The 27,246-nt window shown below is 40.6% G+C and overlaps 1 protein-coding gene across 1 annotated transcript; it reads left to right on the top strand.

Annotated features, from left to right (window-relative positions):
* Positions 1–64: 64 nt before the first annotated feature.
* opn7b (opsin 7, group member b) lies at positions 65–26,894 on the top strand. The gene is made up of 5 exons (XM_049582326.1): positions 65–152; positions 250–412; positions 3,659–3,786; positions 25,572–25,906; positions 25,996–26,894. The coding sequence occupies exons 1-5, from the start codon at positions 65–67 to the stop codon at positions 26,494–26,496; spliced, it is 1,215 nt and encodes a 404-aa protein (XP_049438283.1). The 3' UTR covers positions 26,497–26,894.
* Positions 26,895–27,246: the final 352 nt, after the last annotated feature.

Genomic DNA, 27,246 nt, shown 5'->3' with positions numbered 1-27,246 from the left:
ATAAATTTTCTCTCTGTCTCTTTCCCCCTGTTTGTTTGTCTGTTCTTTTCAACATTTGGACCAGATGGGAAATGCCTCCGAAACATTTCTGCTCGTGTCCAGAATATCTAAAGACCATGACTTTCTCATGGGAACTCTCTACACCATTTTTGGTGAGTGATGTGAATTATTTTTCTCTTGTTTACAGCTTTTATTTGTTGGGAAGTGTGTTCAGAGAGCACTAATAGACCCTGCCACTCTGTCTCCTAGGTGTGCTGTCAGTGTTGGGGAATGGGATCCTGCTGTTCGTGGCCTATAGAAAGAAGTCCTCCCTGAAGCCAGCAGAGTTTTTTGTGGTCAACCTGGCCATCAGTGACCTGGGCATGACCATAACTCTGTTCCCGATGGCTATCCCCTCATCCTTTATGCACATGTGAGTGGCCAATCAAGTTCTCTGCACTCTTTCTCCTTTCATTTATTATGTTGCTCTGCCATCTTCACAGTCAGTATTTTCCCAAGGGACAAGGAAAGGAGGTAAGGAGACTAACAAAGAGTGAAAGGTAGGAAATGTTTGTATTATTTTCTTTACAGCCGTCACTGTACTGTGATGCGTTGTACAGTAGCAGTATTATGGATGTCTGGGTTGACGCTGGACAAGGAAGGAGTTTCGTGGTACTATAATATAATATATATATTATAATATATAATATATAGTTATAATGTTATTTTTGTTGGCCTTCATGCAGTCATCAAACTGCAGATTGTGGTGTTCTCTTTGCGGCACAGATACAAGTCTCATGTTCTCTTTGCATATGACTTTTCTCTCCTGAATCTGAAATATTTCTGGATGATGACGGTCGATGAACAGATTATCTTGTTTAGCCTGTCAGTAAAGGTTTTTACAAGTTGCTGCTGCAGGATGCACACGTCATGGACAGCTTACCCAAAGTGGAGGCTGCTGTTAGTTTGGAAAATGCTTGATTTGATGTGCAGCAGAGTTTTCTATGAGCAGAGCATGCATTTTAAACATTATTATCACAGCCAATCATGTTCATTTAACCGTGGGAAGCCAAAATCGTGATTTGAATTCAATTAACTGTGCAGCCCTAGTGTGAGGTACTTATCCATCATCAGTGTATTACCTACAGTAAATGGCAGTCAGCATGCTCCCTATTTGGAGATGCAGACAGGGGTGCCACCACGGAAGCTAAGGAATAGTTATGCACCATTAGGTCAACAATCCACAGGTCCCGTGGGTTGACCCGTAGATCAGGCGATTTGAGTAAGGTTTTTAGAAAATATTGCCAGTTCTGGGGGGCTCATTAGTGACAAATCCAAGATTCAGCAGATTCAGGCAATAATTCTCTATACTTTCATTACTTCTATTTAACATGGTCCTGGCAAGACACTATTGACTGAGCATCATTTATTTATTCATTCATTCAACCTTTATTTTAACTCAGAAATACATTGAGATAGAGACCTCATTTACAATGTAGCAGAGTAAAACAATATAAAGTCAAAGCACTGAGACACACACAAAAGAGAAACTCACATAAAAGTGGCAACAAGAAGTAAAAAGCAATTAGACCATAATAAAAAAATTAAAATATATATATAAATCAATAAAAGCATCAGTGATGAGTAAAAACTGTTAAAATGTTAAAACATAGAACACATTAATCAGGTTAAACAGGAACACATAGAAGTAAAATATTCAGTTAAAGATTTGAATTGCCCTAAGGATAAAAATGAGGAAAGGTTTAACATGTTGTGCATGTTGTTCCACGTTGCAGGTGCACAATATGAAAAACTGGATTTTCCAAGTTCATTAAAAACAGCCAGCACCTGGAGTGTAATCCACTAGACTGAGTTTGGTAAGCACCCACATTAAAAGAAAGCATTGAACTGATCAGATAAGAGCCTTATAAATAAATAAAACCCAGTGTCTTTCACATCTTACACAGAGAGAGGGCCACCTAACCTTAGCATACACATCACAGTGATGGGTGTCTTATCTATCCCCAGTAATTAATCTTAAAACAGAGTGATATAGAGTCCAGAGGCTTCAGAGTGGCAGCATTTATAAAATACCACCATAATCTAAGACTGATGAAAAAGTTGCCTCAACAAGCATCTTTCTACAATGCAGCGGAAAAGATAATCTATTTCTACAAAAGAATCCAATTTTCATTCGATGAGATGAGGTCACTACCTTGCAAACATGATATTTAAAGGTTAACTTTACATCTAACCAAATACCAAGCCACTTATATTGTGTAACCCTTTCAATATTTATAATACTGTTGGTAGAGATTGTGTGAGTCTAGATTTGTCTGAATTCAGAACCAGTTTGATTATTGAGTGCAGCTTGGATATCCGAAAAGCTGTGTTGGAGAGAATTTATGGCTGAGTGTGCATCATTCACAGTACAGTACAAAATGGTGTCATCTGCATAAAGATGAACATTAGACCCAGAACAGCTGAGATTATATCATTGGTATACAATGAAAACGGAACAGGCCCAAAAATTGAGCCATGCGGGACACCTTTTGCTGTTTGCACAAATTAAGATTTAATATTACCCATGAAAACACACTGCTGCCTGTCACTGAGGTAACTATAAGCCCTATCATCAAATTTAAGACTACAAAGTCTTTTTGAGAGCAATGCATGATCCGCTGTATCAAATGCTTTTGAAAGATCAATAAAAAGAGCCACACAGTGTTTTTTCTTTTTTCTGTCCCCTTTCTTATCGATGAAAGAGGACAGAAAAAGACAGTGCTCTTTGTAGTAAAAGGGATGTTCCTGGTGAATAATTTCCCTGTCAACTAAACAAAAATTTGAATTAAGACTAGTCGACTAGTCTAAAAAAAAAAAAGGGAAGTCAAAATTTAGCACACTTTATTAATTATTTGAAACATTGTCCCAAAAATATATTGTGTGCACTAAGAGCCCTTTGAAGCCTTTAATCACAATCTTCAGCAACCATATTGGATTTTAAATGCAGCTGAAGAGACACTTGGATGTGAACATGACAGCAACTCACTCAAAAGTTAACCACAAAAATAACATCTAAAATAAATAAATTGCCTCTGAAATGTGGGGCACATCAAACCTTGCAGATCATCTGACAGAAATAATAGCAATTCACTTTAAAGTTAATAAGACAACATCTAATTCATAATTAAATTCCAGCTGAAATGAGAGGCATTTTGTGCCGTGCAGTATGAATGTAAATTTTTTTTATTGTAAACTAATTTCATTGTGATCCCTTGACTTTTAACTCCAAATCTTTACCCTTGATTAAATGAATGAAGAGGATGAAATGAAAATCTGAAAATTAGAAAAAATTCTGGTGGGTCGTCCAAAAGAAGAAGCGCTTAACGTCTCGTATCTGGTTGAATGAAATAATGAAATACATGGTCTCATACGTCTCCAGCTTCATCCCTGGCCTTGCCTGCTTGATCTGATCCCCCGAGCATGTGCGGCTGATAGCTGTCATATGTGCCATGATTGGGTCAAAATGCATCACTGCTCACTGTAGCCATATATGACCCAGGGGAAGGCCATCAAATGTGTTACCTGTTTAACCTACTGTGTGTAATTCACTAAAAGGGTTTTTTTCAGAGAAATCAGTCTGTAACAAATGTTCTCCTCTGTTTCTTTGTCCATGCAGGTGGCTATTTAATGAGACGACCTGTACAGTCTATGCCTTCTGTGGCGTTTTGTTTGGCCTGTGCAGTCTGACCAACCTCACGGTGCTGTCCTCTGTCTGCTGGCTCAAGGTCTGCTGTCCAAACTATGGTAAGACCCTCTCAATGCTTTAATTCATTATTCTATGTAAAAATACCGTCGTCACAGCATCCTATTTTAAAGCAGAGGAATGTACTTAGGGATTCTGACAGTTATTTATTATTATTAATTAACTAGAAGACTGGTTTGCCCATCAGTGTTCCCAGGATGTTTTGCTGGGAATGTTTTGAGTGTAGCCCCAAAAATAATTGTGAATGTAAGCTTATGTGAAGCTCAACTAATAAGTAATGTGTGTGAACATGTGATAGTCTTTGTGACATAATGGACTGTCAAACTAACTGCAGGCCTTTTATTTCACAAACCTCAAGGTGCATAACATTACTTCATGTTACATTGTGGCTCCAAACAACGTAAAACAGTGAATGACTTATTAATTTTGTTATATCTGTTTCCACGAACACAATTTTAAAGTCAAAGTGGAGAGACAGACAGTCAGACAGACAGACAGCAGCACATGATGGAGAGGTGAACAGTGGACACACTACATTGCACATGATCTGTCTGAACATTTGGTGTGAGTGTGACTGAAAGAAAACTCATTTAATATTTTGGTAAACTAATGTTAACATACAGTGGTGGAAGAAGTGCTTAGATCTTTCACATAACTACAAGTATGAATACTACAGTGTGGAAATGATCTGTTGCAAGTAAAAGTCCTTCATTCTAGGGTCGCAGCTATCGATCCTTTTGGTATTCCATCGATTATTCTGGCAATTAATCGAGTAATAGGATAAAAAATACTGTGTGTTTTCATTTCATTACTTTAGCTTTATTTAAGGGCAAGAGTGATATATAAAAGAGGAAATAATAAAAAAGTCTTTTTAAACTGTTTCCTTTTTTGAAAATTCAGCATTTTTTAACAAACATTTGTCTGCAGTGTGCACTTCTTTAACAGTTGTGACTGATCAAATGGTGCATCTGCTGTCTGTAAACTCAGCTGCTTGTTCAGTTGAACATGGTGGAACCCTTTGCTTAAAGCTGTCCAAAGTATGAGTCTGAGTATGAGTTCTTGTCCCTCTTCCTCCATTGTTTTGCAAACCACACCACATCCACATTACAGCTGTGGAGGCTCTCAATAGGGAAAGTAATATTGGCGCGAAACAGCCATCCATGCAAAACACAGCGGACTGTATAGTTGTACTGGATTGAACAAAGCCTTGAGGCTTCTTTTAGTTATCAAATTAATTGAGTTACTTGAGGAATCGTTTCAGCCCTACTTCATTCAGAATATCACAATATCTCAAGAAAAAGTATTACATCAAAATATACTTAAATGTACCAAAAGTAAAAGTACTCATTGTAGCTCATTTCAGAATAATGCTGTGTTCGCACTTTGAGCTACAATGCAACAGCGTGACCGGCAGGGGTGTCAAACATACGGCCCAGGGGCCCGAACAGGCCCGCCAATGTAGTGGAATAAAAAGTGTAAAGTAGATTTGGAGCAGAAGTATAAAGTAGCATTAAAAGGAAATATTCAAGTAGATTATCAGTACCTCAAAACTGTATTTAATTACAGTACTTAAAATGTACTTAGTTACATTCCACCACTAATAACACAAACACACTTTATTGTTTTTCCAACTATAGTCAAGAATTATTTAATGATAGCAGTTGTGAAATATTCTTTTTCTACTTGATACTGATACCAGCAGCTTCTGATATTTTTAATAGAACATTTCACAGTTAATCTGAAAAGTATCTGAAAAGACACTTTTTCAGGTACACGTTTCAGTTTTTCAGTTATTAAGACCTGTACTGTGAATGTAAATAAGTTGCCAGAGGGCATAAAAAAGCATCAAAATAAAGCTTGTTAATCAAAAACCTGCAGGCTTGTCCTCAGATGTTCTCAAATCCCAGAAATGGCCATGCGTTTACCTATATTGATCAACTTAAAGAAGATTTCATTCCATTTCTCCCCTGAAGCCAAAAACCTTGAATTTCGAGAGAAATATTAATGCAGAGGTGCCTGTAACTCAAGGGCTTGTTATAAAATTAAATTTGCCATGCTGCAATAATGTTAATGTTCAAGGCCATGCTTTAACCTCTTTAAACTGCAGCATATGTAAATAAGAAGATGTTTACAAGGCCTTTGTGCTCCCTTTCCTGTTTAATGTATTCCCCTGCAAGGTCTTAGGTTTGGAAAACTCACAAACCATCCAGTTATTGGGATTGCATATTTTCCTGGCTGCATGTTTTGGTTATGTCCATACTGTCAGTGTTTAGTAATGGACTGGAATTTGGGTTGGAGCAAAGTAAAATGATCACTGAACACATGAAACAGAGAGTTTCTTTAGCTAATATCCCAGCAGCCACAAATAGCCTCTTTAAAAACTGTAAGACTGCAACTTAAGTAACATTTGAAAGTCATTCATGTCACATTCGTCACGTTGTAACAACTTATGCTTTGACTAATGAAAGTTAATATTTGCCTTATATCCACACACGTAGTATTTAGCAGCAGTATTCAAACATATAATAATTGGGTTTTAACACACTATAATGTAGATGTACACGTATTTCTCAGCAATTATTACCTCTCCTATGAAAACATATTTTATACAATTACAAGTGCGTTTTACTTTATTGTTTTTCATTACTGTTTTCATATCAGCCTCCACTTAGGGATGCTAGGGCTGGGCAGTTAATTAAAACCAATATTCAGAACCTCTAATAGACGTAAACTTGCCCATGTTGGTAAAAAAATTTTTTTTATTTAATTCTGTTAAAAGTTTCTCCGACCTCGTTACATATCGATATTTGGTCATAGATTTTCCATGTCCACATATGAGGAATTGATGTTTTTTTTTTCCTTCAACCGGACATGAAAATCGCTCACCTTTTGGCGAAATTCGCCATTTTGAATACAAAATAGGTGACCTACGTGAATCGTGCAGATCCGATGAGAACTTTTTTTTTTTTTTTTGGGTGGGTCTGTGGAGGGAAGCCACAGAAAAAAGATGGGGACGTAGGTGTCAATCTTGTGTTTTGATGCTTGAAGGAGGAGATAAGAGCGACCTGCTCTAATACGAAAGAGGCTCTCGTTTTCCTTGAAATCTGATTGGCTCAGCCGCAGTCATCAGTCATTACTCATGGCAGACCAGGCTAGTTTGACTGTACTCGATTGCATTAGGTCATTATAAAAGAAAATATGTGCTTGCTTTTTTCCTGTGGATGCACGCAATTAATGTTAGGTGGTGCTCCCAGTCCCAAGGACAATGAAGCTGAGGGACAGACTAACCCCAGGAGGATGAGACCAGAAATATGACAGGTGCAATGTGAAGGCATAGCCTACTATGCATTACATTTTAGCCAGAGGAAAACCTTTTTAGTAATATTAAGTGGAATTTTTTTGTTGGAGTAATAAGTTGACTATAAGGGCAGACAGTTATATTGTGCATAAAATTAGATGCATTAGGATAGAGTCATATGTTCTTATTTTAATTTAAATAATAAGCACATCGCCATTTGTGGCCACTTCATTATTGCATTTATTTTATAGTCTGGAATTTAACAATAACTCCTGATTTTCTTATGCAGTTGATTCTGAGGACAGTGTTCGTGTAGTGTGTACAAGCATATAGAGGATTATAGGTAGAAACGTGTGGGCTGGTGTGTGGGCCAGTGCGCCTGAATGTCCCGGGCTGAATATGTGTCCCAGTCCGCCCCTGGTCTCGTCTCTTATACAACATATGTGAACATGTAAAGATACTTTATTTGCACTTAATTATACATTCATACTTTTGTTTTTTGTGCGATCTTATAATTCTGCATGTGACCACCACTAGAGTAAATTTAAAAGAAATCAGATATGAGCATTTGGAAGCTCATTTTTCCACCAAGAAAACAATCGAGGAGCATAACCCTGGGACCCTCTAGCAGGTGCCGGGTCTCGTATCCTTCTCACTTTTTTCACCCCTGACCCATTTTCATGCATGTTCAACAACAAACACACATGGTTAGGTTTAGGAAAAAATAACAGGTTTTCGCAAACATGGCTCTCTCAGGTGAAAGTCGGTGTTTGTTGCCATTTCTGTCGTTTGGACACATTTGGGCTTTCGTGAAGACAGCACCGAACAAAAAGAAATCCAATGTCAACACTGCGGAAAAATTGTTTCAGTGACCAAAGGTAATATCAACATTGCACTTGGAGCACAATCACATTACCGAATATGAACTGTGCATGGCTCAAAAAAAGAAAGAGACGGACAAGTGCCCAGCAACAAGTGTCTCTACAAAGCAGCTCTCCATAACACAAGCATCTACAAAGGCTACACATTTTACAGAATATTCAAAATATCAAAATATTCAATAAATAATCATAAGTAGTTCATCTTTGTGTGTTTTCCTTCTCCCTCCTCCTCCCTATTTTAAAATCACAAAGATAAGACACTAACAATGACATCACTTTCACAGTTCATTTCATTGGCAGGCTCACAAAAGGGTGTGTTTCTGACAACCAATCACATCAAAAAGAGTTAAAAGAATGCATCATATCTAGCAACGGGGTCAACCACACCTCCTTACTCAGGTAAAAGTTTCTGTCCTGAGCACTTTCCAAAATCACTTCTCAGCTAAAATATTTTAGGCTTAGTTAGGAGCTCTCTTACCTACTAAAAAATCTCACACACTCTTTTAGCTTAGTAAATATTATGTCAGTATGGAATTTTGGATGCAGCCCCTGAGTTGGGAGTGTGTTGTCAAGGTCCAGTTACCAAGATCAATAATTCATGGTATTTTGTGGCATCTTAAACCTTCAAGAACTGATTCTTTTTTCTTTTTTTGTGAACACAGCAGTGACATATCATCACCTTTTAAATAGATATTACAAATATGTTACCAACAAGTCGCTTATTTACTCGATCAATAGTTACTAAGCAACATTTTTGTACAGTTAGATTGGTGTTTCTGACCGGTATTAACTCTCTTTCAGCTCTAAGGGAAATATCTGGCTCTTTAGCTGTTAATGCTCCACTATGTTCACCTGCTAGTCTCTGACTGTGTCTGTCTGCCATTTGGTGCTGAACTTAATACACTGTAGGTTTTTAGGACTTTTCACTGAAAAAACGCATTTTCTGCAGATGAAAATGACGTCATGAGAGTGGTGAGAGTAACCCAAAACTGTAACCCTTCAGGCTTGACAATGAAACAATGAGCTGAACTAACTATAAAGCTCCGTAAAATTGAGATTCAGTTGATAACTCTGTAGGTTTCACTGTTACATGTGACCCCTTTCGCATTGTCAGATTGTTTTTGTATTGTCACTTGATTCATTGTCATGACAAAAAAAACTCACTTTCAAAGTAAGCTGGATCTGTTGTATGCAACAAGGTTACTCAGTAGTCAGTGTTGTTGCCTTGCAGAAGGAAGGACATTTGAAACCAAGTCTGCGTGGGCTCTTGTGTCGTCCTGTTTGTGTGGGTTTGCTCTGGATTTCACCCACATTCCAAAGATCTGCAAGTTAGATAGCTTTGATAAAATCCCAACAGAGGGGACAGAAAATTATGTGCTAAATTAATGAAACCCTCGTTTGTCACACTTGAAAACAAAGCTTGGTTCTTGTAGGTGGACTGGTAATTAGTTGTGTTTGCCAATTAGCAGTAATAAAGAGGCCTGGCAACCAGAGCTGTGAAATTGTCAAAGCAGCAGGAGGCAACTAAACATAACTCCGAATAGGCCTTATCGAATGTGTCCAAAATGTAAATGTACTCATGCAAAAAACAGCACAGTTGTCTAGAGGAGCAGAAATCATAATAGCTTGTGTCAAACAGACAAACAGACTTCACAAGTTGAAACTAGCCAACAGGGATATGATGATAGACATCTACTGCACACTATGTAAGAAGTTGTCTCTTTCAATGAAGTGTTAATGTTCTCCACTTTACATATCTATTTATGTTATCTGCACATATCCACACCCAGTCTATAGATATTAATGCTTGTGCAGGCTTAATGGTAACATACAGTGAAGATTTAAGTGTCAATGTGCACATAAATTCTGATGTCAGTAAAGGGTATACAGATGGTCCACTAATTATTGACACTCAGATTTGCTTTTTATTTTACATTAAAGTTATGTAATGCTCTCTTTCATGTTGGGATTTATCTCTCTCCCTCTCTTTCTGCAAGTCTTATTCCCACAAATGTCCAAACTGATGGCACTCTTGCTTCTTGAAACCATAGTAACCAAGTTTCTCTTTTTGGTCGGCACAAGGTGCTTTGACATATTCATCCTAAGATCAGAGTTGTTTAGAATCAGAAGTGAAATACTGCTTCTGCAGCTTTAAAGAAGTTTTTCGCTGCTGGAGAGATGGCTTTTCATTAGACTGGGCTGTCTGTGCAGTAGAGAGACACAGTTTCTTTTGAAACTTGTGCTACATGCCCAGAGAAAACAGAAAAAGAGCTGTGTCATTTGCTTTTGCTTAAGAAGCAGACAACCTACAACTACTAGAATGCACTGCACCACACCGGACCAGTTAAAGCTCCCGCTGGTGGGTGACGTAATGCAACCTTGACCATTTTTCCACAGGGAGATATATGGCAGGCAGCTGGTAACAAATATTCTCAAAATACAGTTAAACAGTAAATTAAATTGTTTCTAGTAACACTTTAGACGAGAAATAAGCACTGCAATAACAGAATCTCTGCCCCCCCTTGAGCTTTGAGGCCAATTTTGGTATAGGCCAATACCCATAGAGCCTATTTCCCATAGACTTATGTTGCGAAAGAGACAGCTGTGAATCAGTGGATACATTGTTTGAGTGTCACAACCCCGAAAAATGACTCTTTTTACTATCAGGATTTGATCCATTCAGTCCAGTAACATTTTGAAAGAAAAGACTTTTTCCCATAGATGAACATAATGAAAGTAAAGTGTCCCTTTAAACAAAAGACTCTGAGAAGATGGAAAGCAATGTGATTTACATTCTGTAACATTTACATATGACTCACTGACTATTATGATATAATATATATTGATTACGCAGGCGGAGAATTAGTGTTTAGCTCAGTGACGCATGCTGTGCTTTCTTATGGCCACATTGTAGCTGTGGATGTCTGAGCCACTTTAGTTATCAGGCAGTTTCACTTAACATTAACTCTCCAGTCTTTCAATGCTTGTGCATGTGAACTCCTTTCACTACACATTGGGGTGACTGCAAACTGCTCAAGCAGCACATCGCTAATGAGAACAATTAATCTTTTTGCCACTGAAGCCATTGAGGATTTATTCACATGACTGCCTGTGTCTAAATCTCTTTAAGCAGCATCGACATTGGATTTAGAGTCCATGTCTTTTTTTTAAATGCACTATTAGAAAACAAATTATTAAACCTTTGATTTTATGCAGAAATCCCCATTATGTTTCTATATTCATTTTTGCAGAAGGTTAATTCAATTTCAGTTTTTTTCAGGACTCAGTCACTCCTAATTTGCGCATTAAACCATCTTTTCTTTCTTGGAAAATGTGATCGTTTGTCAAAGCACCACTTAGCCATAATTCATCAATGATAATGAATTTAGAAACCTTGAAAAGGCAATCCATACAAAGTGGTATCAGATGTCAGATAATGTGTATAATTGAATTTCACTCAGAAACTCAGTCATCATCACCTCTCTTCACTCACATGCTCTATGAATGAATACTCAGTAAGGGCCAGATGCAGAAACAGTGTGTACGCACACAAAATATGTGTACGCCTTTTACAACACTTCAGCTGGTTTTTATTAAGGAACAATGTGCACACCTTAGACCAGGGGCACTCATGGTTTTAGCTGAGATGGTTGCAGGTGATATGATGATGAGGACAGTATTGAGAGACGGACACACTGGGTTCATCCCAATATCCCTCCTCGACTTCTCTATCATCTATCCTCTATCCTCGATCACTTGACCCGAAAAGTGATTGACACCTGCCATCAAATGTTCTATTCATCTTTTATTGAGTCGATTTTAACTTCTGCAGTGATTTGCTGGTATGGGAACCTCAGCATCACTAATAAAAATCGGCTGGGAAGCATTGTTAAACCTTGCCACCTGGCACTAGCTTGCAGCAGCTTGACAGTGTTTATCAAGCAAGAGCCATTCAGAGGGCAAAGGTCATCTTGGAAGACCCACATCACCCTCTCTATGTTGAGTTTCGACTTTTGCTGTCAGGAAAGAGATATACCTTCCCTAAGAGGGCCAGATCAAACAGATACCTCAGATCATTTGTTCCCTCAGCTGTACGGCTTCTAAATAAGCTTTAGGCCTGGGTTCTCGTACTGTGCATCTATGCTCATGCTAGTCTCTATATACAGACTCTCCATTCAGTGAATTCACGTTTGAGCCGGCTACAGTTGTTGCCAGGTTAAACGCTCCGTGCGGTGAACCAACGAGGCGGAACATAATTGGCGTCACTGCAAACTCTGAATCCATCGCAATGGTAGGGATGTCCCGATCCAGCTTTTTCCACTTCCAATCTGATACCGATATTACAGCCTTGACTTTTGGCCGATACCGATCCGATCCAAGCACCTATTATACATATTCACTTATTTTGTTGTCAGTCATGTTAGAAAAGGTTTGATCAAGCGATATTACTCTAACAAGAAGAACTACTTAATCGGGTTAGTTAGAATGAGCCACAACAGTTGGTATGAGAAACTGACCTGTTTATTGTTAACAGGGTTAAATAAACAAACTTTAAACTTGAACATTAACATTAAATAAAAAATATAGCTGGTTTGCGTTGGCTGCTTTGGCCCCTTAATAAATAGAAAATAAATCAACACGAGAAATCTTTAAGATGTCTAATATTGAAATTAAAATAGCAGCAAGACTCCACACACTTGTGCTTTGGCCCCCTAATAAATAAAAAATAGATTAACACCACAAGACATTGTTGACATTTAACAAACAATGCAGCCTTTCCTTTTCAGTTATTTTAGTAGTGTCAGTGCAAGCCTGGTACACAGGTACACAATATTGTACAACTGTTTAAACAAGCAATAGTCCATCCATGGCTCCAGTTTCACTAATTGTGCTCAAAACAGTGCCATCAGTGCTCTTTACTTAAACAGTAAGAGTGTAAACCAAATAAAAATATCACTTTCAAAAAACCAGAGCAGAAAACAAATGGTCAGTTAACTAAATTGACCACTACTCTTCCTACCCTCCATGTGTGTCTGCCGTCTGCATGCTGGCCTGGTGGATTGATAGTAAGAGCTGGGGCGGATCACTGGAATAGACTGCTTGAATCGCGGAACGCTGGGCTGGTCGGACTCCGTGAAAAACTGGATCAGAGTTCTTGGATCGGCATTTTTCCACGTAGTCCGTTCCAGTGCTGATGCACGTTTTTTGCTAATATCGGTGGCTGATCCCTACGCAATGGTTCAGCATATTTACTTATATATAAACGGAAGTCGGAAACGGAATCGCCTCCTCCGCCCAAATCAAACTGGAATGCCAAAAAATCGGGGGTCTGCCCCCAGAGGCTGTATTGCCGTCTGCCGGAAGTCAGACACCGAATACAGCCGATGGGTTCTGAGAATGTGGTCATGATAACTCACTTGATGGCATCTAATATTTGTATTTATTTATGTTTCTGTGTATTGTACTGTTTTATGGTGTGAATTTGGTTGTCTACTGCTGTTGCAAATCAAATTGCCCCTCGGGGACAATAAAGACTTTCTAGTCTAATCTCATCTTGAAGGACGTCTCAATTTGCTAAATGCGCTCAGAGGTGTCAGGAGTCGAGGAGAGGAGGCTTTCAGTGGAGAGGGAAGAGAGGACACACAAGTGCGTCCTCCGCCACGTCTGTTATCAACCGACACACCCCCTGATTGTTTATCAGTTATTGATTGGACAGCGCAGCGCCGCAGCTGATCAGACTGATCTAATGCATCACAACATCACTGGAGTTTCATACCAGAGGAAAGACAAATAAGAGCTTCAACTCAAGTGTATCACTGTGACACCACATCTTATTCTGGGTTATTTAATAATGAACTTACAATCATTCATTCATTTCCTGTAACTGCTTTTCCTCTTGGGGGTCGCGGGATGCTGGAGCCTATCCCAGCTGACATTGGAGCTAAGACCCGAGTATGTCTTAGAAGGGCAGAGCTAAGACGCGAGGAAGAGGCGCAAGTGATGGAAATGTGGATGTGAGATCAGGTATTGGGATGAACCCATTGTTTTTAGGTTGTTTGCTAATTCCACTGATTGTTATCATTTTTGCAGGCTGCATGGCGCTCTTTAAACATCTATCAAAGGTACATTTAGAAAGTTAATTTCAAATTATATAAGAGTGATGAATTATTATTATTATTTTCATTCATCTCCATGTTCGTGATAATTGGTAGCACTTGTAAACTCACTTTCATCATGAGCATTATATGAATGACTCATCGACCATCCTTCTGAGGTTTAATAATAATGATGATTAAGATTGTACCGCGATAATAGTTTGCAGAAATGTGATGAATTAGTGGCACAGACACTACAAATAGCCACAGCTGTGCGTAATGACAGTTGCACTGGTACTGCTGGAGAACTTTGCTGATGCAACACAGTTGGTGAAATTGCACTTTCTTTACAATACTTCTCATTGACAGGTCTGATGAATGATAGAAGGGCAGAAGTATTGATATGCAAATACATGTTTAAGGGCCTTTCTATATCCAGTTACACCCACTGTGGAAATGAGGCCAGCAAAGCAATGATTGAGATTCATACAACAGAATCAGGCATACACACGGCTTTATAAATCTGATGAAAAAAATGCGTATGCACATTTCTGCCTTTATGCTTACACACAGTTTTAGTCACACATCTACACAGAGTTTTATCATCTGACCCCAGGAATCTGCATCCCGGGGTGCAGAATCCAGGGATGTTCCCATTGATATGCTCAACACATGCACACTCGTCCATACGCACCGCAGGGGTACAGAGAACGGAGCCAATCTGGCACATACTGTATCAGCGGGATTTATAATGTGTGATGCTCAAGGTTAAAGATACCTGAACAAAGCACAATTACTGTAATAGCAAAGGAGAACAGAAGATTTGGTCGAGGAAGAAATCAGCAGAACTAGTAACAACAGCATGTAGCAGAAGGCAGAGGAAGTGCCATGTTGGCAGCATGGATGAGTCATTACACACAGCTGGAGACTGAACAGATCTGATGCTTATATGTTCATCACATAATTGAGCTAACTTTGTTTGTCTACATCCAGCTTCACAGGACTTTGAAAACATTAGCACACCAGCCAGCAGCCTCCGAACAGAATTAGAGATCTATTCCAGACTACAGTGGATTTAACGATTTCTGCTAATAGACACAGTGTAATTGAAGTCAAGGCTGTGTTTTTAAAGAGCTCCTCTTGTCTGTTTTTCAGAGGAACAGTCTATAATGCAGGGCATAAAACCCCAAAGACTGCAAGCTTCACAAATAAAAGTGTTTGAAATGCAAATGAGCATAAATAATTACGCCTTTATGAGACTTTCCTGCTAGAAACCTTGTACAAATGTACGCAGCTTACAGAAACACTGTTGAAACACGCTGTCCTCTTGTTTCTAAACCAGCTCATACACTCGAGCGGACAGCTTCCCTCCTCAGACACACACATTCTCACAAATACACCATCAACAGGGACACACAGCATCACTGATTCAAAGATTCAGACAATAATTGCAGACCTGCAGCACCAGCAATTTCAGACAACTTATTGTCAGGCACCAAATGACAAGAAAACCCCATCAGCAGTGGGTTACACATGATGTAGATATGCTGATGTATGCCAGCAGCAGGGAGGTAAGGCGAATAATTGCCTTTGCAGTCTTTATGTTTATGATACTTGCAGGCAATAAGGTACAGTTTTTTTTCTTTTTATAGCTGCTGTGTGAGTCTAATGTGACATTTTAAAAGGAAACCGTTAAAGTAAGAGCAAAAGGAAACTAGCAGTATATAGTCTATTCTCTCTGGTGGTGAATATGTCGGCTATAAATGTTTGTTGTTGAGATCATTTGCATTTCTGTTGTTGACTGGTTGAATTGTTGGCTCCAGAAAAGTACTGTAACTGTTCCCCAAGTCACAGTTGTTTACTTGTCCGAGGATGCCTCAAGCTAAATGTTTTGCCCAGTTTGTAGATGATTACAAAGAGAGGCAAATTAATTGAATTAGAAAATGAGGATAAATTAACAGCATTTTAGAGCAAAAGCTGAAACCATTTGTTAAAGCTAGGGGCTGGCAGAAATCTGGAAAAGGACAGGGGAAAAAAGCTGGAGAAACTGGAGAGGTATTAAGAGGAATATTGGATTTCTCTGTAACGCTAACTTTAGTTTCGATAGCACCACAAACTGGAGGAAACCATTCAAGTGTCGTCCTCCTTTGTAAGATTGGCAAAGTAATCAACCACAAAGCTTCCTGTAACATCATCCATCTACTGAGTGAGAGCATACGGGTCTGCCATTCTGGTCCCGTTGGTCAGTGTTTACTTATTCAAGTAACACTCGTGGTCCCGGAGAGTGAGTGACATGACATGGTGTGTTCATAAATTAGTCTGACGCTCTACACTAAAATGAGAGCCCTGTTGGTCAAAGAAATGCAGTGTTATATTTCTTATGAATTAGTGACAGTGAAGTTAATCACACATTCACTCTGATCAGCGCTCTGCTGCTCTGTCTCCCCAGACAGAGTGCGCTCCGAGAGTGCAGCCCTCCGAATTCAGGAACAGTCCAGTTTGACTCGGAATGAATATTTCTGAATGCACCACTCGCATCATCTTCTCCATTGTCTAAAACAAGCCAACAGAACTTGCAAGCTAGTGCTAGATAATGTCTGTGGAGAAGTGTTTTGCCTCCAGCTAAGCCCCACCCACCAAAAACATCACACTGTTTACTAACAGTAAAAGGGTCTATTAGACCATAAATGAGACAAGAATGAACTAGGTAGCCACCCCACGGTCTTTCCACCTCACTTCCTGTTGCTTTGAACTGTTTCCCAAAGCAGAGGAGGCAGCAGCTCTGGAGAAGGACTTTCGGTCGGTGGCTGTAGCGGCTCAGATTCAGCTTAAACAAACCCCCCCCCCGGCACCAGGTGTCACAACTGGCTGGTGGCCAGCGGCAGCAACAGAAAGTTTGCTGATCTGTAACGCTGGATTTGAGTTTCTGCAGCCGCTGACTGGCGGTCCCTTCTGGAGCTGCTGCCCACTCTCGAGGTGATCTGCAGTGGCGGGGATGAGGCAGAAGACACACTGTGATTCGAGACGCTCACAAACATGGGCAACATAAATGTGAACATGAAGCCACAGCAGGAGACTAAACTATTACCAACATTTTCTGTCCATCTGTGAAGCACTTCACCGGTATTGACACATTTTATTTTGTTTATTGTGCGACTCTCTTCTATTCTCTTTTGATGAGTCCATCTTCCTTTTTTAAGTTCCTTTGCAGTGCAGGTGGATGTTCCAAATGCTGTAATAGCAACTCCCTCTGCAGGATTGTGCGCCATTGAATCAAGCTTTCACTGAAGGGACATGTATGTGTATCTGCATTTGTAAAACAGCCAATAAGAATGGCCTCTGTCTCTGAAAGGACCTGCAATGGGCCAAAGTCTCCCGTCACAGTCTAGAATTTCTAAAGCCTAAAAACTGTGCCAAGAGGACGTGCAGAAGTTGAGTGTTCTTTAAGAGCACTTGAATTACAATATGATCAGTTTATTATGGGACTTTTGCCCAATGAAGCCAAAATTAAACTGCCTACCCTAGCTTTAATGTAAAATCTTGAACACACACAAAACCAGCACAAATAAACGGCAAAAACTGCCTGCAGGTGTCATGCACATTAACATTGCAGCAGCTCCTGTATTACTTTATACAGACGTGGACATCAAAATGTGTACACCTACAGGCCAAACTGCTGCTTCGCCTCATTTCTTTGTGTAAGAGGAGCTCATTTTCATGTGAATAAGAGGTCTGGAAATGACCAATTTCCCCTCGTGAAGAATCTGCCAAACATAAATGAGTGGGTTTATGAGGAAGTTACGAGCCGGTTCCATGACGTGCTTTACATGAGAAAAGAAACAAGTAGAGTATAGAAACTGCGTTTATGGAATAACACCAAAAATGTCTGAGGATTGGCTTACTGGGGGGAAGGAGAATGAAAAACCATGGTAACATTTGTGGGCTGCTGACATAAGATTCAGTTTCCACATGTGGAGTTGTTATGAAGAGGTGTCAACTGTATCAGCTGTCAAAGGAAAATAAACTCTGCTTTAATTGGTTTGAACACGTGAATTTTGTGATGCGTTGAAATCAGAATTAGAAACGCTCACATTTTTTTGAAATATGACATAGCTTCTACACTGTCGTAAAAAGAGGAAACATGTTAAATAAACTGAGTATGTAATAAGATATTCCACTGGAGTATTATTATTTAGAGCATGAGGTCTACACATATTTCTTCATAAAAGTGATGAGGCAGCAAACTGTTTCCATAAGATCTCTATTCCAAGTTAATATACCGCATCACATTTTAAACAGTCCTCCTAGGATTTGCACATGTGCTTGAGACTGAATATCAGAGCTACAAAATGAGAAGAGAAAAACAAGACCTGCAGAGGCTTTCAATGTATAAATCCACCAGACTCACTTCCTTGCCGATGGGCAGTCTTAAGTTTTAGCGCATGGGTCAGAGACAGATGTGTCTGTACACGTAAAATATTTCTCTCTGCACACTGAGACATACTGATAGTGTGCCTGCTTAAAAACCATTCCTACAAACCCTTGTGAAGAACTATCCTAAACCATTTTTGTAGAGGATGGCAGTGTTATCCAGATGGCAGTGTTACGGCTCCATCCATGAGCCAAGCACTAAGGAATGTGCTCCAAGGTGCAGCTGATGAAACGAACACTTATATGGACAGCACAGGAGATACAGCATTAGGGAGATGGGTGCGGGTGATGGAGAGTGCTTTTTCCTTTCTGTCTCTTATCGGTTTTTTGTCACAGCTGGAGTATCTCATGTGAGTGCTGCTGTTCTTAATGAACCCCTGACGACAGACATATTAGCCCCCACTTGGTGATTTAACAGCAGCACATAGATTTGGTGCTTCCTATTAGGTTTAATCTACAGCCACCAATGACTGCTGATGAACTGGTGAGCATTGGATCGAAGACCATCAGACAAAAGGCTGAAGGTGGATGACTCAGACACGTCCTTGTTCACAAAATAGGACGGTGTAATGACAAAAGGGTGGGTGGTGTACGAATGGCAGAAAATGAAGAGGGGAGTTGGGAATTGTTTTACAGTTAAAGAGGAGTGACTAACAGTTAACTAACAACAGAATTACTGGTGGGCTATCTGTCCTGTTGTAAAAGACATTCAGAACATTGATATAACAAAGATATGGTGAGCTTCTCTGCTGTTGTGGTAGATTGAACTGCTGCTCCTGCATGTTAGTACGTGTGAGTCCCTGTGTGTGTATCCTACTGGCTTGATATTCACCGCCACTCTGTAGTGCGCTCTTATGGCAGTTATCGCTGATATTTGCAACAACGAAAGCGTAGCACCCGCCCTCCTTTGATTTGGCGATATCCGCCAGCAAATTCTAAGTAATTGTAATTAGGGCTGTACCCAAATATTCAGATATTCGAATATTCATTTCTATGGGTAGGTATTCGTTATGAAAATCTGGTATTCGATATTCGTTTTTTTAATTTACTTTTTTATTATTATTATTATTTTTATTATTTTTATTTATTTTTTTTTTTTACATATTTTTTTGGTGCTAAATGTAGTCTTTTTGTTGTTGGTAAATGTAGGTTATCAATAACAATCAAAACTTTTAAATTGCATTGTTAAAAATGTGAAAATATAGTATCGCCTACCAACGGAGCTTGTGCATGGCAGGCTTGAGCGCATCCGTCTGAGGCTGTGGATCAATGCCAAGTTTTACCACTTTATCACTATTCCCTCTCACTTGTAGCTGTTTTTTCGTTATCTTTTGAATTTAATATGAATTATGGAACCGTTTTTGTCAACGTTTGTTTCCCCCGTTTTGTACAATAACTTATTGTTTAAAGTTTAGTGAAGTTTCTTTTGGAGCGCGTAACACAAGTGTGTTTTGAAAACGACCGCGGACTGTCACCTGCTCAACGCATCAGTACCTTCAGATGCCATGACAGTAATAGCCAATAATGTCAAAATATCATTTACAGACCGATTTAACAGACGATCACTGCTGCCCGACCCACAGGTCCATTTGTGGGTCCCGCGGGTTACAGGTCGACCTGCGCATCACTACTCAGCTCAATCTATAAATGCTGTACACAACAGTAGACATTATATTCTATTCAGGCCAGCAGAACCAGCAGTGCATCGGCTCTACAGTGCACGGCACTCCTGATTAACCATTTTACTGCAGCACAGAGTGTCTGCCAGCAACCAATTGCTTGCAGAGGCTTCCTACAACTTGTTTCAGAGGTTCCGATTTAATCAGAAGACAAATTAAACTAGCCAATGTGAAAATCAAAAGAAAGCATAGAATAATGTACTGACAGAGACTGTTGTGCCATCATATTTTTTTGTGGTTTGAGAGCAAAGATCCGGTCACCGCTGTGCAAAACTCCGCAATACAGTTAGGTCCGAAAAAACCCCGGAGGAGTGCTTCGCAAGGAGTCTTTGAAAGGAGCCGAGCCTGGTGTAAAACCGGAGAGAGCAGGCAGCACGGCCGCAGCACGGCCACAACACCGTGAAACTGGGAAAGTCCTACGTTTGTTTGACCCATCCACCACCTCACCCACACTTTCGCTCTATATACTAATTTATTGATCACGTGATCGCAGCCTTACCAATTATGTTGGCACAAGAACTAGTTAATGATAACTGGATTATATACGAGCTGTTGTGTATTACTTTTCATATGTATAAGTGAGAACAGTGCACGAGAACAGCCTGTACTGAGCAGCTAGTTAGTCAGAAATACAACAGACAAGCAGCTGATGTGTCTGTTTACAGTGCAGCCAAACAAGCTCATGTTTGAATAAAGAAATCAGTCAAAAGTAATTTCAACTGCAATCTGATTTCATTACCTCACAACAGTGGGCCTGTCTTAGGAGAAGGAAGTGTGCAGCTTATCGACTACAGCTCTTCATCTAACAGATCACTGTTATCTTAAACCCCATTTCCACCAAGCAGTACAGTACAGTTCAGTTCAGTTTGGCATGCTTTCTTTCCCTTTCCACTGCGAAAAGTTGTGGATGGTACAATGGAGCTGTTCCGTACCATCCCCATTTTTGGTCCCCCCTCTGTTGGGGTTCCTAGCACACAGATCTGGTACTAAAAGGTGGAGCTGTGAACACTGCAGTCCGTTGATTGGTCAGAAGTGGACAGTCACTCTGCTCAGGGCTCAGTTGTGGCTAGTTTTGCTGCATCTCGCAGCAGCTGTAGTCGGAGAAAAATTACTTAATTCACAGGGCCGACTGCCGGTGACTTTTAAGGTAGAACGTTAACTTGTAATGTTACTCAAGGGAACTCCGACAGCCCATTGGTTCGACATCCTGTTGTTCCAACCATATTAAACCCATTGTTCCGAAGTCCATTCCGAAATCATCATGATGCCCTGTGATTAAGGTCTGGTTAGGTTTAGGCACAAAAAACACTTGGTTAGGGTCAGGAAAAGATCATGGCATGGGTTGAAATGAAAAAGAAAGTGACAAACACATAAGCCGTGAGTCTGCTCCGCCTCAAGCCTTTCCCAGCTGACCCAGAGCCAGTCGCGGCGCCCGCCACGAGCCATTCGGCACCGCAGACAGTCGGACTAATGGGATGTCGAACCAATGGGCTGTCAGACCAATGACATGGACCCATTACTCAATGCATGAGTTGACGATGTGAATCAACCAACACACCTTTAATATTCCACATGACAACTTTGACCATTACTTTAGTTTTTATATAACATACACTTTTAGTAACAAGTGGATCCACAATTGTTTGTATGTATTATTTTCAGCTTTCGTTAAGTGAACTACATACAGTACAGGCCAAAAGTTTGGACACACCTTCTCATTCAATGCGTTTTCTTTATTTTCATGACTATTTACATTGTAGATTCTCACTGAAGGCATCAAAACTATGAATGAACACATGTGGAGTTATGTACTTCACAAAAAAAGGTGAAATAACTGAAAACATGTTTTATATTCTAGTTTCTTCAGAATAGCCACCCTTTGCTCTGATTACTGCTTTGCACACTCTTGGCATTCTCTCCATGAGCTTCAAGAGGTAGTCACCTGAAATGGTTTCCACTTCACAGGTGTGCCTTATCAGGGTTAATTAGTGGAATTTCTTGCTTTATCAATGGGGTTGGGACCATCAGTTGTGTTGTGCAGAAGTCAGGTTAATACACAGCCGACAGCCCTATTGGACAACTGTTAAAATTCATATTATGGCAAGAACCAATCAGCTAACTAAAGAAAAACGAGTGGCCATCATTACTTTAAGAAATGAAGGTCAGTCAGTCCGGAAAATTGCAAAAACTTTAAATGTGTCCCCAAGTGGAGTCGCAAAAACCATCAAGCGCTACAAGGAAACTGGCACACATGAGGACCGACCCAGGAAAGGAAGACCAAGAGTCACCTCTGCTTCTGAGGATAAGTTCATCCGAGTCACCAGCCTCAGAAATCGCAAGTTAACAGCAGCTCAGATCAGAGACCAGATGAATGCCACACAGAGTTCTAGCAGCAGACCCATCTCTAGAACAACTGTTAAGAGGAGACTGCGCGAATCAGGCCTTCATGGTCAAATAGCTGCTAGGAAACCACTGCTAAGGAGAGGCAACAAGCAGAAGAGATTTGTTTGGGCCAAGAAACACAAGGAATGGACATTAGACCAGTGGAAATCTGTGCTTTGGTCTGATGAGTCCAAATTTGAGATCTTTGGTTCCAACCGCCGTGTCTTTGTGAGATGCAGAAAGGTGAACGGATGGATTCCACATGCCTGGTTCCCACTGTGAAGCATGGAGGAGGAGGTGTGATGGTGTGGGGTGTTTTGCTGGTGACACTGTTGGGGATTTATTCAAAATTGAAGGCACACTGAACCAGCATGGCTACCACAGCATCCTGCAGCGACATGCCATCCCATCCGGTTTGCGTTTAGTTGGACGATCATTTATTTTTCAACAGGACAATGACCCCAAACACACCTCCAGGCTGTGTAAGGGCTATTTGACCAAGAAGGAGAGTGATGGAGTGCTGCGGCAGATGACCTGGCCTCCACTGTCACCGGACCTGAACCCAGTCGAGATGGTTTGGGGTGAGCTGGACCGCAGAGTGAAGGCAAAGGGGCCAACAATTGCTAAACACCTCTGGGAACTCCTTCAAGACTGTTGGAAAACCATTTCAGGTGACTACCTCTTGAAGCTCATGGAGAGAATGCCAAGAGTGTGCAAAGCAGTAATCAGAGCAAAGGGTGGCTATTCTGAAGAAACTAGAATATAAAACATGTTTTCAGTTATTTCACCTTTTTTTGTTAAGTACATAACTCCACATGTGTTCATTCATAGTTTTGATGCCTTCAGTGAGAATCTACAATGTAAATAGTCATGAAAATAAAGAAAACGCATTGAATGAGAAGGTGTGTCCAAACTTTTGGCCTGTACTGTATATTCTAATCCTCACTTGGAGAAAAAAAAAAGCATCGCGTAGAGTCGTTCCTATGGGCTCCGGCAACACTAAACCCCTGAGCTTGCCTAAGAAGGACTAAATGCAGAAACCCGCTATTTTTAAATATCCCACGTAGAGAGACTCTCACTGCAGCCTGTTTTATTTTGTTCTGAAAATGTCCCCAGGCAGCCTCGCTCTGTAGATGATAAAGAAGGAAATACAATGAGTGCCGGACGGAGCAGTGAGTCACAACAACTCTGTCCACATGAAAGAGTACTATTTGGAGTGGAAACACTGGGGTCTAGGTACCATGCCTGAAGGGTTACTGTTGGTTCCAAAGGTACCATACTGAAAGTGTTTGGTGGAAACGGGGCTTTAGACACATTTCAGATGAACAATTGTGGTCAGCACAAACCGTGGTGACAAATACACTGAATATCCTGTGACTACTTCATGATAATAGCCAGTTGAACGCTTTGAATGTGAAGCAGTAGATTGTTCCATTTGCACTAACAATAACTTAATAAAGTTCTGATGCATTGTAAAGAGAGTCAGTGAGATAAGCAAAAAGTCATTTTAAAACTAGGTGCTTTTTTGAAGAATGTCCTTCTTTTGTTTTTAGTTACATTTGTTGTACTTTAGCCATGCCTTGTGCCGTTGTTCTGTTAGTATCGTATTTAACATTTGTGCTTCTTGAATCCAGTGCAGAAATGGCGTACTCTGCCACTAACCCTGAAAACCAGTAAAACTGTTTCCAGTACCAGTCTAACTGAGCTTTAGTTGTATGTGACACAATAATCCTTGTCCTCATGTTACCTGTAAATACCTAAAAAATTATTATATAGAGCTCACATTTTGGGGTAGTAAAAGGGAAGGCTAGAATCAGAATACAGTTTCATCACATACCCTGAGTTGATGTACTGGATTTAGAAATGAAAGAAAAGTTTCATACAATCCTATTTAAACTGTGAGAGCACATGTTTGGGGAGATTGTTAGAAATTGAGTTCAGCTATCCATGAGAAAAGATCTCAGGTTGAATCCTTCATGTGCCACTCAGATAGCTGGAGAGCTTGATCAGTGAAGGGATGCTTCACATCAGATAAAGCCATCTGTAATGGCTAACCAGCCCTCTTCCCTTGCACCACACAGTTCAGTGAGTGCCACGGAGCTCAATCACCACCCGTCACCCTCAGCTTGAAGGGTAAGATGGGCTGACATCCAGCTGAAGAGGCTGTGTGGTGTCATAGATAAGGCTCCCTGTGTTCTCCTCCTCACTGATTCCACACTGAAGAAGCCCTCGTCTAACCCAATTACAGTCAACGGTTCAGTTTTCTTGTGGATAATTCACATTCTGGCACAATGACAGGAGTGTGCTCCACAACTGTTCATCCTTCTAGAAATATAAATGCAGTATTCTTACATTTCATACGTTAATTTAAGTTTTTATGTGAATTGTTGCAAAAATTCGCACTACCTGAAGGAGCTGAGCTGTCCTCCCTCTCTCACCTCCACTTATTGTCCCCTCTTTTCGTTATGTCCATGCTGCTTTCGATTCTTCCTCACCTCAGCACAAACTTTGCAGTGAAAAATGGTCGTGTACGTTGACGGACATCCCCAACACTATAGATTGACTGACAGCTGTCTGTTAACTTCTGCTGCATGACACACTGTTTGGATCTATCTAGGTCTATCCATAGAGTAAAAATGACTTTAGTTTATCATCGTCATCAACATACGTTTTATTGCAATACCGTTTCAAGATCGATTCCTGTGTGAGTATGCCTCAAATCAAAGTATGACTGGCTGGGTAAAATGAGTTTCTTCATTTTTATCCATGATTTTCTTGTCAGAAGTACCCATCCTCTCTAGGGAAATTTAACATCAAGTTGTTCATCACTTATTGTATATTATCATCCCACTTCCTCTTCCTTCTGTCCTCCTCTTTCTCCTCCTCACTCATTGTTCTCAGCATCAGGTAACCAGATTTAATATGCTTCATTAGCATATTGTTGCTATGCTGTTGTTTTTGTACCCTTCCTCGAGTCCTCATCATCCGTCAGTAATCGCTCCACCAACTCTCCCTCCTCTGCCTCTGCCTCTGTCTCTACCCTGCCGTGTTCTTCCTCAGGTAACAAGTTCTCCTACTGCCACGCCTGCCTGCTGGTTGCTGGGGTGTGGTGCTACGCTGGAGTTTTTGCTGTAGGTCCTCTGTCGGGCTGGGGAGAGTATGGAGCCGAGCCCTACGGAACAGCGTGCTGCATCAACTGGCATGCACCCAGCCAAGACTCTGCGGCTATGAGCTACATCGTCTGCCTCTTCTTCTTCTGCTACATTGTGCCATGCACTGTCATCTTCCTGTCCTACACATTCATCCTCCTGACCGTCCGGGGCTCCCGCCAAGCTGTGCAGCAGCACATGTCCCCGCAGAACAAGATCACCAACGCACATGCACTTATCATTAAGGTAAATGCATAGGACCACTTTCCAACATACTACATAGATGGAAGTAAATATGTGCTTGTGTGACAAATTCATTTTGTGTCTCTTTCCAGCTTTCCGTGGCAGTTTGCATCGGTTTCCTGACGGCATGGAGTCCATACGCCATTGTCTCCATGTGGGCAGCATTTGGTAACCCAACAACTGTACCACCCATGGCTTTTGCTCTGGCAGCTATTTTTGCCAAGTCCTCCACCCTTTACAACCCCATTGTCTATCTGGTGTTCAAGCCCAACTTCCGCAAGTCCCTGTGTCGGGATGTGGCCCAGTGCAGACGGACACTCTGTGGGTGTCTGTGTCCGCACAGCTCTGCACAGAAGGGAACTTGCAGGCAACCCCATCACAAAGAAGAGTGCAACTCCACAAGGTTGTCAAATGGGCTCCCGGAGAACCACGGGACCTGCAGACACTGTCCTTGCCCTGAAACAGTCGCTGGCAACAGAGACAACCTAACAGAATACAGTCCCCAGCAGACTGCCAGGATACTTAAAGGATCAACAAATAGCGAGGTGGCTGTCAGTCAGCTCTCCAATGAGCTGCAGAGCGACTTCCTTTAAAGAAACAAACACGGCCAGACAGTGAGAAGGTTGAGAAAAGATGGCAAGAATGAGGGATGAAAGAAACTAACTGTAAATCAAGGCAAAGGGTAAACGCAATGAAACACAAAAAGATTAATCAAAGGAAAAAAAAAATGTTATAACTTTAAAGTTCAAAATTTAAGAACTTTTCTCAAGCCTCAAATATGTGATACTGCCAAAAAAAAGACTGCGAAGGTAGAAGCCAGGACGATAAGCAAGCTGAACAGCCAACATGCAACCACAGATGTGAACATTAATATTTCATCAGGTCAAATTAATGCACATCAATAGCTGTCTGTCACTTTGACTGATCAACATTAAGCAAACCAGACTGAGAATCCACGGACTCACGATGCAAATCAGTCCAAGCTGGAAACTTTCTACTCCCTAAATTACCTTTTATGTATTTATTACGAGTACTGTGATTGATAGGTATTTATCAATGCATGCCTCAAACTGAAGGACCACAGGGTTGCTGGTGTTATCTACTGGGATTATAGTTCTCTCTCCTCATTGCACTCCTCAGACATTGACGTCTCAAAGGTGTGAAAATGAACATCCTCTTATTTCCCAGAGTGTTGTATTGATTCCTGTTGCCAGTGTCATTTTTTCCTAATCAGCTGTGATCAGGATAGTACACTGAATTAGAGAAGCAGCAGGGTTGGGACAGGGCTTAGGATAACCAAAACTACAACACTCCGTAAGCTCTACTCTCTCAATACACTCAAT

This window comes from Epinephelus fuscoguttatus, linkage group LG7 (genome assembly GCF_011397635.1).
Source record: "Epinephelus fuscoguttatus linkage group LG7, E.fuscoguttatus.final_Chr_v1".
Lineage (NCBI taxonomy): Eukaryota > Metazoa > Chordata > Actinopteri > Perciformes > Serranidae > Epinephelus > Epinephelus fuscoguttatus.
Note: the sequence above shows the minus strand (reverse complement) of the source record. Positions and strands in the feature narration are given on the sequence as shown.

Bases quoted from the DNA above. Each gene is read 5' to 3' on its own strand.
- opn7b (XM_049582326.1), top strand. From the start codon at position 65: ATGGGAAATGCCTCCGAAACATTTCTGCTCGTGTCCAGAATATCTAAA. The intron at 153-249 runs GTGAGTGATGTG...TCTGTCTCCTAG, and splicing joins AACTCTCTACACCATTTTTG to GTGTGCTGTCAGTGTTGGGG. The intron at 25,907-25,995 runs GTAAATGCATAG...GTCTCTTTCCAG, and splicing joins CACATGCACTTATCATTAAG to CTTTCCGTGGCAGTTTGCAT.